Source organism: Leptopilina heterotoma, unplaced genomic scaffold (genome assembly GCF_015476425.1).
Source record: "Leptopilina heterotoma isolate Lh14 unplaced genomic scaffold, ASM1547642v1 Lhet_217, whole genome shotgun sequence".
Lineage (NCBI taxonomy): Eukaryota > Metazoa > Arthropoda > Insecta > Hymenoptera > Figitidae > Leptopilina > Leptopilina heterotoma.
In genome coordinates, this window is record NW_025110934.1 from 849,364 (window position 1) to 867,541 (window position 18,178).

The following is an 18,178-nucleotide window of genomic DNA, read 5'->3' on the forward strand; positions in this document are numbered from 1 at the left end:
CATTTTTTTTTAATTTTATATATCTTCAACTTTTCTTTTTTTGGCAACTGTTGACTTTGAATCTGAATCTGGTTCACTGTTTAAAAAATATTTTATGAGCCCAGTAATGTTATGATATAGTTTTTTAGAAGATTAGACAATAATTAATATAAGTTAGGTATATTGTACTTTTTTGATAAGAAGTTACTTTAAAGATTAATAAAATTTTGAATTTTTAAATGGTTTTCTAATAATGTAATGACAAATTTAAAAGTTTATCTAATTTTAATAAATATCCATAATAAAGGTTAAGATGTAAATTGATAAATATTAAGTACTCTGTTAAATTTTCGAATTAAGTGTTGGAGATTTCAATTATTTCTTTTCTAAATATTGAATCTAAATTTTTTTACTAAACGCAAAATACCTAATATCTTCCTCATCTTGACTTTGAGAATCATTGTCTTTATGATCATTAATTTCTGGATTTCTCAATTCGTATTCTTCGTCATCACTTAGATCTGTTTTATTCTTCTGTTTATCATTACCCTGATCATTTTTATTGCCTTTACGAATTTTCTTTTCTTTTTCATCATCTTTCTGTTTTTTTGGGTTGCGTAATGTGCAGCACTGGTTATTAATTGTATCCACAAATTTTTCGTACAAAAAGCCCTTTGCTTTATCTTTAACATAGTCTAAATAATATTTAAAATTGTGAGTCAATATTATACTTAACAGAATTACTGAATTTTTCAAAGAATTTAATTTTAGATTAAGTTAAATAAAAATAAATTTAAATTTAATTAATTAAAAATAGCAAGTTATTTAAAAAATACGCACTGTAAACAGCATTCCTTATCTGCTCAGGTACAGCTTTTCCAGTTTTTCCTTTTCTTCCAAAGCCAAGAGCAGTCATTGATTTGAGCTCTTCTCGCCCTACCAATTCAATTAATAAGCGACGAACCATTTCTTCCGGCCTTTTTTTGAATCGTGAAAATTCCACCTCTTTCGATTTACTAAATTCAAGTGCGCCATTTTTTACCATCACTGATCTTGACGTTGAAACAATATTGTTTGAGGATGACGGAATCAAAAACTATATTTTCATATAAATTTAATAAAAATTGGATTAATTGTCATACTTTTTAAAAATTACTGAACCTTTTCCCTAAGGTTCAGTAATTTTTAAAATGTAAGACACTTTTAAACGCTAAAATAAATTTTGAATAGAAAAAAGAATGTCTTTACCAAAGACTAATCTTGGCTTCAAAATCATCTTTGTTTCTGGAAAGTCAGATGCTTTTAACACTAATAACACATTATAGGATTTCATAACCAAAAACGTCCTAAATTAAGACGTTTTTGGTGTCTAAGACACTAAAAACGTCTCAAAATAAAACACCTCTTTTTGTAGTGAAAACCTATATTTTTTACTATATGTACTACTTTTAAAAATTAAATTTTCTACTATTAAAACTCCAGCTTGTAAACCAAGGTTATATCTTGCATAAAGACATGCCTAAGCTGACAAAATAAAATTGTAAAATGTAACTAACTGGATTAATTGCAGATTCATTTCCATTTTATTTTGCTTGAGCATATACTGCAAGCTGCTGCAGGAACGCAGCAATTTCAGGAGTTACTAGAAAATAAATAATGTTTCTAGCTGAATTTAATAAATATTTAAGAATAATTTTGTCATAAATAAGGTCCAATTACTTAATATTAATCGATGAGTGTTATAATAGTGTAAAAATGTTTGCAACAGTTCACTTTAAATTTGGCATCTTTAAAAAACAAATTCTAACCTGTTGGAAAACATAGATTTTCAGCTTCTGATACATTATTAATTTGACTATTTGAATTCTTCATAGTTAAATTTTCATGTAGTTGAGAACTTTCTTGATTTTTCACTGATTCAGCGTCAATTAAATCAGAATTTTCATCTTAAAAGGAATTTTTTCAGTTTTTAATTAACTAAATTAATTAATTAACTAAACATATTAAAAAAATGTTTAATTTTCTTTTCGTAATATTTAACAAAGTCCAAAAAGAATTTGTCATAACTATTACACTTTCTTTACAATAAAAGTTAAAAAAACTTTGTTTTTTACCAATTCCGCACCACAAAGTCCTTATAATAGTAAATGTATCGTTTTTTGAAGTATAAGGAAAGTATTGTTGAAAGTTCTCAAAGTATTATAAAAAAGTTTGTTTTTCAGTGAAGTCTCAACTTTTTAATAAATTTTTTTTTTAATTTTTGGTAAAAAAATTCCATTTTATAAAGAAATCCCGGTCTTTTAAAACAAAAGTTATTTTTAACTCTCAAAGCACTTACAGGGACTGTGTGATACTGTTTCTAAATTTAAGTTTAAATTTAAAACAGAAGTAAGTTAGTTTATAATAAGTTAGTTTGTAAGTCAGTAAGTAAGTTATTTAGTTAATATTATTTTAACAAATCATACTTGGTTTTGATTTGAAATACAATTAAATTTATAGTAAAAAATAACACCAAAATAGATCATTTTAATCTTTTCTAGGGTTAATTTAATCCACTCCTCTTTTTAACACCTGCCAATTTACTGTGTTTATATTTACATTTTTTTCTGACTTTACTGTAATATTTATATTTTAATATTTTACCTCCTGATATTATATTCTTCTGAATTTCAGATCCATTAATATTATGAATTTCGTCTTCTGAACTGTCGCTTTCATAGTTTCGCGAAATATTCTTTTTGATGGTTGATGGATTCTTAGCATTTGCAATTCTTTTTGAATTTTTACCTTCAATTGTCATTAGAAAACATTTCTATTAAATACTATTCTCAAATTATATTATATTCATTATTACTAGTAATTAATTATGTTAATAAATAATTATTTTCTGATTCTACTATTTAGTAATATTACCCCCTTCCTTGTCTCCTTTGTTCAATTTCTTCAAATCTGATATTGAGGTTTCATCAAAAGGTTGATTGTTTATATCGGTTTGAACTGTGTTTCTCTTCTTTTTTTTATTATTCTTGTTTTCGGAAGGATTAAGTTTTCTCGGTGAGGCCAAAGAATTTGAGCTGGAAGGCTTAATTTTCGGGAGTCTTTTATCTGCTGAGATGTTTTTAAAATTATTTTAACTTACGAGTCAAAGAAGAAATAATTGTGAAAATCAGATTACCCAGAAAAAATTGAATCAATTAAATTTAAAAGAACATTTCTAATTTTAATTTACAAAAAAATTAGGAGAAATTAAAATTGAAGGGAAAAGTATTTCGAGAAACTTTTGCTTTGTCTAACAATGTTTTTTCTTTTTGATTGAAAGTTACTTTTATTTATATTTATTCACATTTATTTTATTTATCTTTACTTTATTTTTCATACATTAATTTATTTATTCATTTATTTACTTACTTACTCATTTATTTGATTATTTCTTTCTTTCTTATCAAAAATTTAATTAAAGAATACTTTCAAATTAATTTCTGTTTATTATTTCAATAAGATTTTGCCTTGTCTAATATTTTTTTATTAAAAGTTAATTTTATTTATATTTATTTACCTTATTTTATTTTGTATACTATACTGTTATTTATTTACTTATTGATTTATTATATTTATTAAGCTTATTTTATTTTTTTATAAATTTATTTACTCATTTATTAGTTTATTTCTTTCTTTCTAAAAAAATCTCATTTTTTCAATAAAAATATTAGATTATGCAGAAAAAATTAAATTAATTACATTAAAAGGTAAAAATTTATGATTATAATTTAGGGTAATGTCACATTGAGTGGACCGCCACTTTGAGTGGACCACCTGAGCTTTTAAGTTATCTGACAGCGGAAATATGAAATAAATAAAACGAATAGCAGCACCGCACTTAGAAACCGTAAGAAATTAAGTTCCGCGATAAACATGTACGTTATTGTTTGATGTAACGCATTTTTAAGAATACAAACCAAAAAAGAAGTCACTCTTACAATGAGTAAAGTGATTCAGAAGTGTAAAAGTAATGTAAAATTTAAGTTTTAAAAGGTAACTTATTTTTTTCCTACTACTTTGGACATTGAAATTGATTGTCTTAGTTTAATTAAGTGATAATTTTGAGTAAAAAAAAATTGTGGTGGCTGCCATAAAAAGTTGTATTTCACTATGAGTGGACCACTGTTTATAACCGTGAGAGGAGCCTGTTTTTTATATTTTTAATGTCAGTTTACCATTTTTAAGGAAATAAATTAACAATAAATTGGTTTGAAACTATGTTTTATGTTCTTTATTAATTTTTTTGTGATATTGATGTGATATGTGCCAAAATTATTAAAAGTGGTTTCACTTGTAAACATTGCGACACAATCATGGTCTGAAGCTGCATAAGCATAAATTTTGTTTTAATATATCAGAAATATTAAATAAATTAAAGAAATTAGAATAACTTTTACAATTTTTTAGGAGTGGTCCACTCAAGGTTACACTTTTTTCATTCCTTAAAAATTAGCTATTTTTTTAAAGTCAATTGTTTTTTCCAAATAAAAATAAAACAAAGCTATTATGGTGTAAACACTTACCTTGGGATCTAAACTAAAGCATGGAATAGAAACCTCCGATTAATTTGCTTTCATAAAGAATTTTTTCGAAAAAAAGCTTAGACGGTCCACTCAAGGTGACATTACCCTACAACTAAATTTATAGAAATTAAAATTAAAGAGCAAAGTATTTCAACAAAAACTTTTGATGTATCAGTTTAATGTGTTTTTCTTTTTGATTAGAAGTTAATTTTATTTATATTTATTTTATACTTTTAATTATTTATTTATTCATATTCATTTATTTACTCGTTTATTTGTTTATCTCTTTCTTTGTTAAAAAGATTTCATTACGTAATGAATATTTTCAAATTAATTTATAGTTATTATTTCTACCAATTGGTGATACTAATATTTTTTTTATTCTGCTTCTATTATTTAGTAATATTACCCTCCCGAGTCGAACTTTTAGACCTGCTTACCTCCTGGTAAGTATAATTTAACCCTAACCTGCACCTAACAAACCCTTGGTGTTTTTTTCCTCCTGCGTAAGTTCTATTTAACTCTGACAACTCCTTTTCAAGTCCTAATTGAACCTAAAACCCTGTATTGCTTCTACCACATTCTTACGCAATAGGAAATGTTACGCGCGGTACAAGATATTCAACTTATTATTGTTTTGCAAATTACAAAATTTTTTATTTTGAAAATTTCACGAAAGAATTCAATTATTTTCTAAAATTTTAATAAATCCTTCGAAAAAATTCAATTATTTTTATAAATAGTAAAATTCTTCCGAAGAATTCAATTAATTTTATAAATAGTAAAATTCTTTGCAGGAATTCCATTATTTTTAAAACAATTTTAATTGAATTCCTTAGATGAATTCAAATATTTTAAAATATTTTCATAAATTGCAATTATTTTCTTAAACTTTAATAAATTCTTCGAAATAATTCAACTATTTTTATAAATACTAAAACTCTTTGCAAGAATTAAATAATTATTAACCCAATTAAAATAAAATTAAACGAAAGAATTTAATTATTTTCAAAAATTCCCATAAAATTTAGTTTCAACAAGAATTTAAAATTTTTGAAAAACAATTTAATTATTCTCAAAATATTTAAAAAAAATTCTATATAAGAATTAAATTACTAGCTCAATAAAATTTTTGAATATATTCGTCAAAAGAATTGAAATAATTCTATTATTTTCGAAAAGTAATTAAAATTCTTATGATGAATTCAATTATTTTGAATATACTTAATTTTAATAAAATTCTTTAAAGAAATTCAATTATTTTCGAAACAACTTTAATTGAATTTTTCGAAAAAATTTCATGATTTTTAAATATTTCTATAAAATTCTTCATAAACAATTTAATTATTTCTTAAAATTTTAATAAATTCTTCGCAAGAAATCACTTATTTTCAATACAATTTTAATAAAATTCTTCTTCATAAAATTCAATTGCTTTCGAAATTTTCAATTAAAATTATTAAAGAAACTCCATTAGTTTAAAAAAAAATTTAATTAGGATTTTTAAAAATATTAATAAAATTCTTTGCGAGAATTTAGTTATTTTTCTAAATAAAGAAATTCTTTGAAGGAATATTCTATTATTATCAAATTTTTTGATAAAATTCTTTGCAACAATTCGAAGATTTTCAATACATTAATTTTAAAATTGAAAATATTTGAAAAGAAAAATTAAAAAAAGATTAAGAAACCAAAATGTAAACAACAATTAACTTCAAACTGCGAATAGGTTACCGAAACATGTACTTTTTTATTATTAATTTATAAATATTATTTTTAACTGAAATGTTTTGCCATTTTTTTTTAAATAATAAAAATATTAATTTATGAATGTTTAAAGGTTATTATTATTAAACAATTTATTTATTTGCTGTAGTGTATTAGTGTCAATTAATGCTTTATTGAATCACTCAACAAGTCACTGAAAATAGAGCGTCTGTGTTCAGTTAGGTTCCGTAGCATAGTGGTTAGGGCGTTAGTTTCGTAGTCCGTAGTTCGTAGGTCGTAGGTTCAAGTCTCGCGTGCGTTAGATTTTATTTATTTCGTAGGTTTGCGTTTATTCCGATTTTTCTGTATTGTATAGGTATAAGTATGCAATTTAATGATTATATACACCGTTAAATAATTTAATTAACAAATATTAAATTAAAATTTTTTTTTATATATATAAATGGATATGTATTAATCCCCACATATATACTAACATTATTTATGAATTCGCTATTGGTCACGATTAAATTAAAAAAAAAGTAAAAATCATTAAATAATAATGTCATTTATTAATAATTAAAGTTATTATAAAAATTAGTTAAAAATGATCTCAAATATGCTATGAGCAGTTTTTCCAGGGTTTTTGGAGAGGAAAGAATTCTGTAAGTAAGGGTCAAGCAGTATTTAATAAGGATCTAGGAACACCTGCTTTCCCCCTTTTACCATCTAAATTTGTCGCTAACCAGGGGTTTGCAGGAGGTAATCAGAGTTAAGGGGCCGTACACATAATACGTCACGCGGCTAGGGGGAGGGAGGGGGTCTGAGAATTGTGACTAAGTGTGACATGGGGGAGGGGGGGGGTGAACTCATGTGTTACGTCACGATCTTTTAAATTCAAAGATAATAAGAAATTATATGTGACAATGTCACTTTTTCTAAATAAAACAAGTTAAAATTGGTTTGAACTATTTAATATCTATTATGTATCTGTTTAAGGGGTAACATCACCCAGAGCCTATACAAAATATGGTCTATTTCAATTAATTATTTAAAGAAAACGGTCAAGTACAATGTTGCTAGGTTTTCTCCAACGTTAAACACATGGGTTAAACTTAATTTAAAAATAAAACAAAAAAAAATTTTTTCAAAATGGCGCCTTTACACATCCAACAGTGAAAAAATTGTAAAAAAAACTGGCCGGAAGGATTTCTCCAACATTTTTTGACGGATTCAATTAAAATTTAGACTGTAGCTTTAAAACAACATTCTTTATCGAAGTACATAGGATTTTTTAGATCGGTTAATGCGTTTCCGTTTTATAACCATTTTTACCTTGATTTTTTAACAAAAAATAACATTTTTGTCATCGAAGTCATACCATTTTGCGAAAAATTGATATTTTTAAAATATCCTATGTACTTTTCTAGTAAATGTCATCCTCTTTCATAATTCGTTTGAATTTTTTGCCTAGGTGCTTATGGAACGTAGAAAAGCTTCCGGCTGCAGAGGTTGTTTTAAAAAACGTGATCTACGTTGAACTGTTGTGAAGGCGCCATTTTGAAAACAAAAAATTTTTTTTTATTTTTAAATTAAGTTTAATTCATGTGTTTAACGTTGCAGAAAACCTAGCAATATTGTACTGAACCGTTTTCTTAAAATAATTAATTGAAATAGACCGTATTTTGTATAGGCTCTGGGTGATGTTACCCCTTAACATCTATTGGCATATTATTTATAATATGATAAATAATATCCCGTGTAGAAATATCCCTATTATGGCCATATTAGGGAATGAAACACACGGCCCGACCTGGGCCAGATCGGGGCGACGATCAAATGTGGATTTCCTGATCAGGGCCATATCAGGCCGTGTGTTTCATTCCCTAATATGGAAGGCCCGATGAGTCCCTGATCCGGACCATAGCGAAATTTCTACACGGGATATTCTCTTAATTTGAATCAGTTAAAAATCATGGTTTTAACTGTCAATCAGCAGTGACTGACTTTTTGCTTCTGAATCAGTTAAAAATAACTGAAAAATTATCCACAAAACACCGAAATTTTTCTAAATATTGTATATTAAAGATTTGCTTGCATAAGTTAAAAAATTTACTTGCAAAGTTTATTTTAAAATTGTGTAATGATTTAAATTTCTCACTCCAATAAATGTCTATCGTCAAATTTTCTTAAAAATATAGCTTGAAACTTTCCTGAACATTTGAATTGCATTTTCGACTATACTTTCGTGAAAATCTTCCTGAAAATATAACTTAAATTTTCGGAAAAGTTTCCCGCTAAACATTTATTGAAGTGGGATATTTAAATCTTTACACAATTTTAACTAAACTTTGCATTTAAATATTTCGAAGCTTGCGAGTAAATCTTTAGTAAATTTTTAGGAAAGTTTCGGTGCTATGTAGGTAGTTAAACGTGACTAATTGAATCAATCAAAAACAATTGTATTGAAACATCAGTTATTTTCAACTAATTGTCAGAAAAAAATATTACTATTTGAATTAGTGACTGATTTTTTGCTTCTAAATCCGATATTCTTAACTGATTCAATAATTTAGAGTGTAGGATATAATATATAATGTCCAATGTATAAAATTTACAGTGAAATTTACGTGTGTGACGTGACGTAGGGGGGAGGGGGGGTTCAAGATTTGTGACGAAGTGTGACATAGGGGGAGGGAGGGGTTAAAAGTGGTCAAAAATCGTGTGACGTATTATGTGTACGGCCCCTAACTTACAATGCAAATAAACTCTGCTTTCATTCTATTACATCCTTACAAACCCTCAGTTTTAAGGAGGTAAACAGGTCTAAAAGTTCGACTCGGGATATGTCAACTAAAAAAACAACGTTTTCTAGAAACTCAATAGAGTTGTAAACCGTAGGTAAAGCAGGCGTCATAAAAATATGCGAACAAATTTCTTAAGATGACCCTTTTTTAGGCAGAGCAATAAAATCACATCTGCCTGCAAAATTCGTTATATCCTTTTTCTCATGAAAAAGGCACGTTTTGGAAATCCCACATTTGGCACTTTTTTCTGATAAATAAATATGAATTGATTTCATTTATAATTTCTACAATAATTAAAATAATTATTGTAATTAAATTAATGTTACATATTTTGATATTAATGTATTAACTTCTATTCCAAATTATACATTAGCAATTAATATCAAAACAACTACTTTATTTCTTATTGTTATTAACTAACAAATGTTGAATGTGTATATATGCATGTGTGATGTGCAGATGTATATATGCACATGAGTATGTTTACATATTAGAAATTATGTATATATTATATTATCTTCATGTTATATTCTTTATGTAAATTATAATTAGAGACCTACACTTTGTGCGAAGCGCATAATCGCATAATTTTCAAAAATTGAAAGAAAGTTTAAAGTTTTACGTATTATAATGTTTATGAATAAAATAAAATAAATTTAACGTCTCTTCAAAACGCATAATTTTTTTTCATCGCACAATTTTTGAATTCTCGCATAATTGTGCATAATTATATTTTTTGTGCAAGAAATATAAAAATATTTCACAGTCTAAATCTGCATTAATGAAATATCTGTTTATAAATACGTTTTATCATAAATTTATGAATAAAATTAATCATCCATAATTAAAAGGGCAATCCTAGTTGTAATTTTCAAAAAATCGGTTTTTCTTTTCTTGTATTTTTTCTAAGTTTACCCACACAACACCGAAAATTTCCTAAATATTTACTAAAAATTTACTTGCAAGCTTGGAAGTATTTACTTGCAAAGTTTAGTGAAAATTCTGCAAAGATTTAAATGTCCCACTTCAATAAATGTTGAGCTAACTTTGCAAGTAAATTCTTCGAAGTTTGCAAGTAAATCTTTAATAAATTTTTAGAAAAGTTTCGGTACTGTGTGGGTAGGGTCTCAGACATATGTTTGTGAAATAATAAGTTGATATTTTAAAAATTGAGTGAGATAGAAAGCTTTAAAGATCTGAAGTAAGGTTCAGTTAAGTCTGGCTTCCTGTAGCCCGGAACAAAATTTCGTCTAATGAAAGAGTATGATAAAATTTTAAACTCGTTTTTCTTAAAACAGCATTTTGCAAATCGGTGATCGCACTATTTCTTAAAAACTACTGCACTGAATCTCCGATTTTTCTTGAGTTTAGTGTGCTTTTTTAATACATAAAAATCTACTCCTCACCTCAATAGAATGATTTCTTTTTTTAAGAAAGGGGTCGTCCATAAAGCATGTGATATTTGAAGGGGGGGTCCATAAAATATCATGCTTCATATTAATCATTAATGGAAAAAGTATCAAGATGGGGGGGATAAACAAAGTTTCGGAAATTAAGTATGCTTTAAGGATGACCCCAAACAATATCTTTTTACAGCTGAGAACCCACAGCATTTTTTTATCTTTTACTTTAACTAAATTTGTTTGAATTTTGTATTTCTGAGAAACCAGCTCCTTGTTACCGTGGTCATCGCAAAACATATTTCTTATGATGACCTTTACTCTATATTTATAGAGAATATTAACATTAACTTTATTTAAAAATAAATATAAAAAAAAATTATAAAATTATTAAAATATAAATAAATAAATTTATAAATTAAAATTAATTAATTTTTATTAATTAATTTTTTTTTATTTAATTTATATTTTTTTTAAATTAAAAATTTGCTATTTAAGGTAAAAGTACCAATTATGGGACGCTGTTTAAGCTAAACTAAATTTCTATGATAAATTTCTTGGAATCGGGAGTGTTAATATGAATAATTAGGGTATAGATTGAAAGATTGATATGTTATGAATAATATTTAGACCCTAAAATGGTTATTTTTCATGAAATAAAAATAATATTAATTAAATTATAAAACTCTGCACTGCACTAATTATGGGACTATGATTTCTGTATGTACGGGTGTCCTATAATGAATGTTCCTATTATGAGACATTTATTTAATTCAATAAGTAATTAGAATTCTATTGACTTATCCTAATAATTTGAATATTAATTATAAAGAATAAAATACAATAAACAAATTCTGGTTTAAAAAATAATTATAAAACTAATTTTTCTGGTAGAAAATTAATGCGAAAAAACTGAAAATATTTGAGGTTATGTTTGCTGTATATTTCCTGTGTGTCTCATAATAGGGATAGCAAATAATAAGTGCACCTAATGTGGGACGGTAGTCTGACGAAAAACTTGGCTTACCTTAATTTAAAAGCTAAAATGCAAATAAACATTTCTTATTAAATTAAATGCTATACACAAATAATTATTCTTTTAACGTGTAAAATTTTTTGAAATAAGTAGAAATTTCCTATGACCAATTTTAATTGCATTTATTTTATTTTTTGTAATACTGTCTCATAATAGGGACAAAATTGTAAATTGTCCCATAATTGGGACCTTTACCTTATTGCTTTTTGGACTTTTTGTCAGCCTTCTCTGCAGTAGAAAATTTGTCCTATTGGGGCCATGTTAATAAAAATTAATTCTCAATTGACTGAGTTTGTACCACAGCGAAATATTTTTTGGCAAGGAATCAGTATATTTTAGCTTAATTGCTTTAAAAGATATTATTAATGGAATTTTTTTATATATAATAAGAAACAGGAACCAGAATGCAAATAATGTACAATAATTGTAGACGACAGCGAGCCATTTGCGCGCAACAACGCCCGGAGCGCGAAGCGCGACGTGCGTAATAATCGTCGGAGCGCGACGACCGACATTTGCGCGCCCCGAGGCGCGCTGAAACTATCGAGCGAAGCGCGGACGAGGATGTGTCCGCCCGAAGGGCGGGCAGATTTTTATTAAAATGAATTAACACTGCTGTTTTAAGTAAGAAAAATCAAGTTTTTATTAGATGAATATTGTTTTTTAATGATTTACAATAGGAAGTTGAATTTTCTTGATAAATAACCATGTAAATAAATATTAATTAACTTTTGTTTTGAAAAGTTGTAAGCAACGTCACAGCTGTTGTTGATGCGGAATTTTGTGTGAAAAAAATCCATTATGAACGTTATTCGTCTAAATTAAACAAAACCAAATAAAGATTTATTAGGGATTTAAATTATCAAACAATAAATTACAACTGCATATTTTGTTTACAAAAAATTTACTTGCTTTATGTTGAAGGGTTGTCATACATTTATAGGTTATGTACACAATTACATCTACTACTTTTCGAAAAATAACTTATACTTATGAATATACAAATAATAAAATGCATATTAAATATCCCCATTAAACATTTTTATTCAAATTATATAAATATTAATCAATAATTTATCATTATACTTATACAATTTCACACAAAATTCCGCATCAACAGCTGTGACGTTGCTGACAACTTTTCAAAACAAAAGTTAATTAATATTTATTTACATTGTTATTTATCAAGAAAATTCATCTTCCTATTGTAAATCATTAAAAAACAATATTCATCTAATAAAAACTTGATTTTTCTTACTTAAAACAGTGTTAATTCATTTTAATAAAATATAAATTTTTAAATTCCCGCTAGAAACAGTTTTTCCATTATATCGGAAAAGCGAAGTGTGAACGCGATTTTGACTTTTTCGGTAAATTTTTTTTCTACCGACCGTCGTAAAAATGTACCCTCACTCATTCTTCTTCTTCTTCTTCTTAAATGACTTTAGGCTTTGCCAACTGTCAGAACAAACACTTAGAAGAATAAGAGTTAAGAATTAAAAGTTTCCATGAAATTGGTTAATGTGAAAAAAAATGGCGTCAAACGCGATTCGGTAAACTATATAAATCTATGGCGGTTGATGAACACGTGTTGGGAGGTAAAAATGTGAATTAAATGTTTATACTATTGCAAATATGAGTTTAAGTTAAAAAAAAGTCTGTTTAGAATCATTTCCTCCGAATACTTGAAGTTAGACACTTTAAAATTACAAATAAGTCAAAATTAGAGAACTATAGACATTGTGAGGTGAATCCTCACTTAAATTAGTGCTTGAGAACTGTACTTGGGAACGGTCAAAACCGAATTCCCCCTCACTCATTCATTTACATATTTGGATAATAAAGGTGCTTGTACACTTCCCAATTTTTGGGCGAGCTGCGAATTTTCACGGTTGTGAAAACCCACGTCACTAAATATGATTGGCTCTGACAAAAGTTAATTTTCACGCAGCTTTTTGCAGGGCCAATCATATTTAGTGAAGTGAAGTTTCACGACAGTGAAAATTCGCTGCTCGCCCAAAAATTTGAAAGTGTGCAAGCGCCTTTAATCACCCAAAAAAAGAACAATTAAATTGTATCAGTTTTCGACGTTTATCAACACTTATGAACTAACTTATTGTGAACGCTCCCGAATATCTCAGAACGAGAAAGAGCTAAAGGCCTCAATTTTTTTTAAATTGTAGGTCTCCCCGGCGGACATAAAATGACAGTATTTTCAGCCCGATTCATAAAGTTTAACTATATTTTTTTGCATTTTTCATTTTGAAAAAAACGTTTTTTGGCCATAACTTAAAAAAATGTTAGGACACCTATAAACGTTTTCTTTAGTTTTGTATAGAGTTTTTTCAGACGCATCTTTTGAGTCTTCATTGAACATTTTTTGTACATATTAGCTAGAGATATTAAAGTTTTAAAAATCTAAATTTTTCAAAAATAATACTTTTTTGAAAATTTTGTTGAAAAATGTAAAAGAAACTTGAAAAGTATCATTACCAACTTGTAGAGCATTAAAAACGCTTTGATTGACCTATTTTTGAACCTGATTCGATCAGAAATTACGAAATTATTGATATTTTAAAATAATCAAAAATTGTCGAAAACATAATTTTCTAAATTTTTTTAATTTAAAACTTTTACTTAATTATTTAACTATTATAATCATCTTATAGAACAATTAAAAATATATTGATTGGACCAAGATTTAATCATTTTTAACCTTTTTATAAAAAGTAACTTATATTTCAATTATTATTATTTCTATGAGGAAGCAAAATGTTTATGAAATGAACACCAAAATTATAAAAATGTACAACTTGGTAGCGGTTTTGAAAATAATCTTGTCTGTTCATAATTATAATTGAAATTTTAATTAATTCAATTTTATTAAAATGTAGGGGAGAGTGGTCCTAAGTTGGCCACCTACACGGAAAGAAAAAGTCCGTCAATCATTAATAGACTAGTATATTACTTTGAGACGGGACACAAAATCATTGAATGGATAACATACTTTGAGTCACAATCAGTGACGAGTTGCTTGCTAAAATTTAGAAAACTGTCATCAATATATAAAACTCGTTCACTAAAATTTAGAAAACTGTCTATTAAATTTTCGATGACTATCAAAAGCATTCAAAAAATTCAACTTCTTTCAGAATTATCCCTAATTTTAGACACTATTTGGTACAGAATGAACAAATTTTTTTCGTTGCACAGTTCCGATATTTTATTTACACTCTTAGACGCTTTAGACCAACACATTTTCCAACACATTTTCGCACTTATAATAACTACACGTAGAAACGCACACTTATAACACTTTAAGTTTAGAAGCAAACTGTTCTTATATATAACCAAATAACAAAATTTTTCACAACTTGTGAGAAATGATTTTGCACTAATAACTACTTTTTAATTAGCGAGAAATATAAAAGAAAATATATTTTCATCGAGGTCAATTTCTAGACGCAATTCAACTGCAAATTGTTAGTTAAGTTAAATATTCACATTACACATAATAGTATATAGGGATATGTATAGCAGACAGCAAAAACACATGGACTATAGAGAAACCGGAAGAAATGCGCATCGGTACACTGCGCAACAATGCGCTAGTGAAGAGCGCCGATTTAGAATACGAGTCAACTAACGTTTCACAAACTTTCACTAATGATTCGTAAACATTCAAACAGCCATTGATAACAATTCAGCATTAAATCTAAAACAATTGGTCACATACTGGCATTCTAATCAATCCATGACTCGTTTTCAATCGTTAAGTAAAGTTAAGTAACCATCAACGGAAAAAGTGTCCCGTCTCAAAGTAATATACTAATCCATTAATGGTTGACGGACTTTTTCTTTCCGTGTATGCGTTTCTTAAATATGTGTTTCTACGTAATTGAAAAGTCAACTTAGGACCGCTATTTTTAAAATGTTCAAAATGCAACTTTTCACTATTTATTGTATTAAGACTACTAAAAGCTATTCTATAACGTTCTAAATACCACAAAATTATAGGAAAACGATTCTTTAAAAGAATTTAATTATTTTTAATAGAATGTAAAGAACTTTCAATTATTTCAAAAATTTTCAATTATTTGTTTATAATAATCCAATTATCTTCTTGAAACAATAGAGTTGAAAAATTTCAAAAATCTTATTTTTCAGAATTTTCAAAAAAAAACTTCTCGAAAAGTCAAGTTTATTAAAAAATTTAAAGTTTGTATCTTTTTTTAAATTAACTAATACACTGCAAAAAGAGGTGTCTTATTGGAGACATTTTTGGTGTCTTAGACACCAAAAGCGTCTTGGTTTAAGACATTTTTGGTGTCTAAGACACCAAAAACGTCTCCACCCAAGACACCTCTTTTTGCAGTGTAAATATTTTAATTATTAATCTTTGCACTAAGAAACATGAATACATTAGAATGTGACTCTTTATAAAATTCAATTATTTATTAATTATTATTAAATTAAAATACTTTGAAAATTCGATTTGTTAAAAAGTTTTTAATGAAATTCTTTAACAAATTTAATTATTTTCAGTTGAATTTCACAAAATTTCTACTAATTCGATAATTTTTTTTAAATTTATTTACAATTTTGAATCAGTAACTGATTTTTTACTATCAAATTAATTATTTTTAACAAATTTAAATTAAGAGAACAGTATAAATATCTATTTCTAAAAATTTTAATAAAAAGCGATTTTTTAAACACAAATTAAAATAAAAAAATTCTTAATTTAGCATAAAATTCCTGGCTTATTCCCGGTTACTAGACATCCTGATATTAGAATTCGTGGTAGTTTCAGAGCTCGGATCGTCTTTAAGACTTAAAAAAGTCGCTTTAGTCGCATAAATTTACAACAGAAGGTCACGAAAAGTCGCATAAAATTTCCGAAAAAGTCGGAAAAAAGTCGCATGAAATTTTAGAAAAAAAACGACAAAAAGGAAACACGAATTGTCAAAATTGTAAAAAAATTACATTTCTCGACAACATAATATACTTTAATATCAAACAATCCGGAATAAAATTTAATAAAATTCAAAGCAAAATTTTAATTACGTATTTTTAACATTTTTTTTTAAATTCTCTTTAAAATGTCAATTATTTTTGTAAATAATAAAATTCTTATCCGAAATTCAATTATTTAAAAAAAAATTTTAATAAAATTCTTGTCAAAATTTCAATTATCTTTATAAGTAATAAAATTCTTCTCTGAAATTCAATCATTTTCAAAAGTAAAAAAGTTCTTCGCAAAAATTCAATTAAATTCAAAAATTTTTTAAAAATTTTTAATCAAAATTTTATAAATAATAGAATTCATCATAAAAATTTAATTATTTTCAAAAGTTCTAATAAAATTCTTTGCAAAATTCAATTATTTTCAAAAGTAAGAAAATACTTGTCAGAAATTAAATTATTTTCAAAAATGTTTTTTAAATTCTTCTCAAAATTTCAATTATGTTTATAAATATTAAAATTCTTCTGCAAAATTCAATTACTTTTAAACATTTTTAAAAAAAAATCTGTTCAAAATTTCAATTATCTTTGTGAATAATAAAATTCTTTTCTGAAATTCAATTATTTGCAAAGAATTTTAATAAAATTCTTGTCAAAATTTCAATTATCTTTATAAATAATAAAATTAATACTAGAAATTCAATTATTTTCAAAAGTAAACTAAATTCTTCGCAGAAATTCAATTATTTTCAAAAAATTTTTTTTAAATTTCTCGTTAAAATTTTTATTATTTTCATAAATAATAAAATTTATCCTGGAAATTTAATTATTTTCAAAAGTTCTAAGAAAATTCTTTGCAAAATTCAATTATCTTCAAAAGTAAGAAAATTCTTCGTAGAATTTCAATTAATTAAAAATTTTTTTTTAATTCTCCTTAAAATTTCAATTATTTTTATAAATATCAAAATTCTTCTGCAAAATTCAATTACTTTTAAACATTTTTAAAAAAATCTGTTCAAAATTTCAATTATCTTTATAAATAATAAATTTCATCCTAGAAATTCAATTATTTTCAATTTTTTTTTAAATTTCTCGTCAAAATTTTAATTGCCTTCACAAATAATAAAATTCATCCTGGAAATTTAATTATTTACAAAAGTTTGGATAAAAGTCGTGCAAAATTCAATTATCTTCAAAAGTAAGAATATTCTTCGCAGAAATTCAATTATTTTCAAAATTTTTTTTAAATTCTCCTCACAATTTCAATTATCTTTATTCTTTATTATCTTTATTCTTTATTATTATCTTTATTATCTTTATAAATATCAAACTTCTTCTGCAAAATTCAATTACTTTTACACATTTAAAAAAAAATCTGTTCTTAATTTCAATTAGCTTTATAAATAATGAAATTCTGCTCTGAAATTCAATTATTTGCAAAGAATTTTAATTAAATTCTTCTTGAATTTCAATTATTTGCAAAGAATTTTAATAAAATTCATGTCAAAATTTCAATTATCTATATGAATAACATGAAGACATCGATTGCTCCGAGTCAAAGACTCGGAGTGATCGTTTTCTTCATGTTTTATAACAATTTTTTATTTGTTGTTTAATTTAAAAAAGGTTTGAATTTGAATCTTTTGAAGAATTTTAATTCCTATGGAAAAATAATAATTAAATATTTATTTAAAAAAGAAGTTATAGATGTTTTTGAAAGAT

General features: G+C 25.8%; 1 protein-coding gene across 2 annotated transcripts in view; it reads right to left on the reverse strand.

Moving 5' to 3' along the window:
• The window catches only part of LOC122501819, a 22,006-nt gene continuing 3,828 nt past the window's right edge, over positions 1-18,178 (reverse strand). The window contains exons 1-5 of one of the 2 annotated variants that reach the window (XM_043611582.1): positions 1,788-1,877; positions 1,536-1,621; positions 820-1,075; positions 407-674; positions 1-76 (exon numbers count right to left, since the gene is read on the reverse strand). In XM_043611582.1, the coding sequence (XP_043467517.1) occupies positions 16-76; positions 407-674; positions 820-1,024 (534 nt within the window). In that variant the 5' untranslated portion in view covers positions 1,025-1,075; positions 1,536-1,621; positions 1,788-1,877 and the 3' untranslated portion in view covers positions 1-15. Of the gene's footprint in view, positions 77-406; positions 675-819; positions 1,076-1,535; positions 1,622-1,787; positions 1,878-18,178 lie in introns of those variants that run through there. The other variant, XM_043611581.1, reaches the window with a different exon arrangement.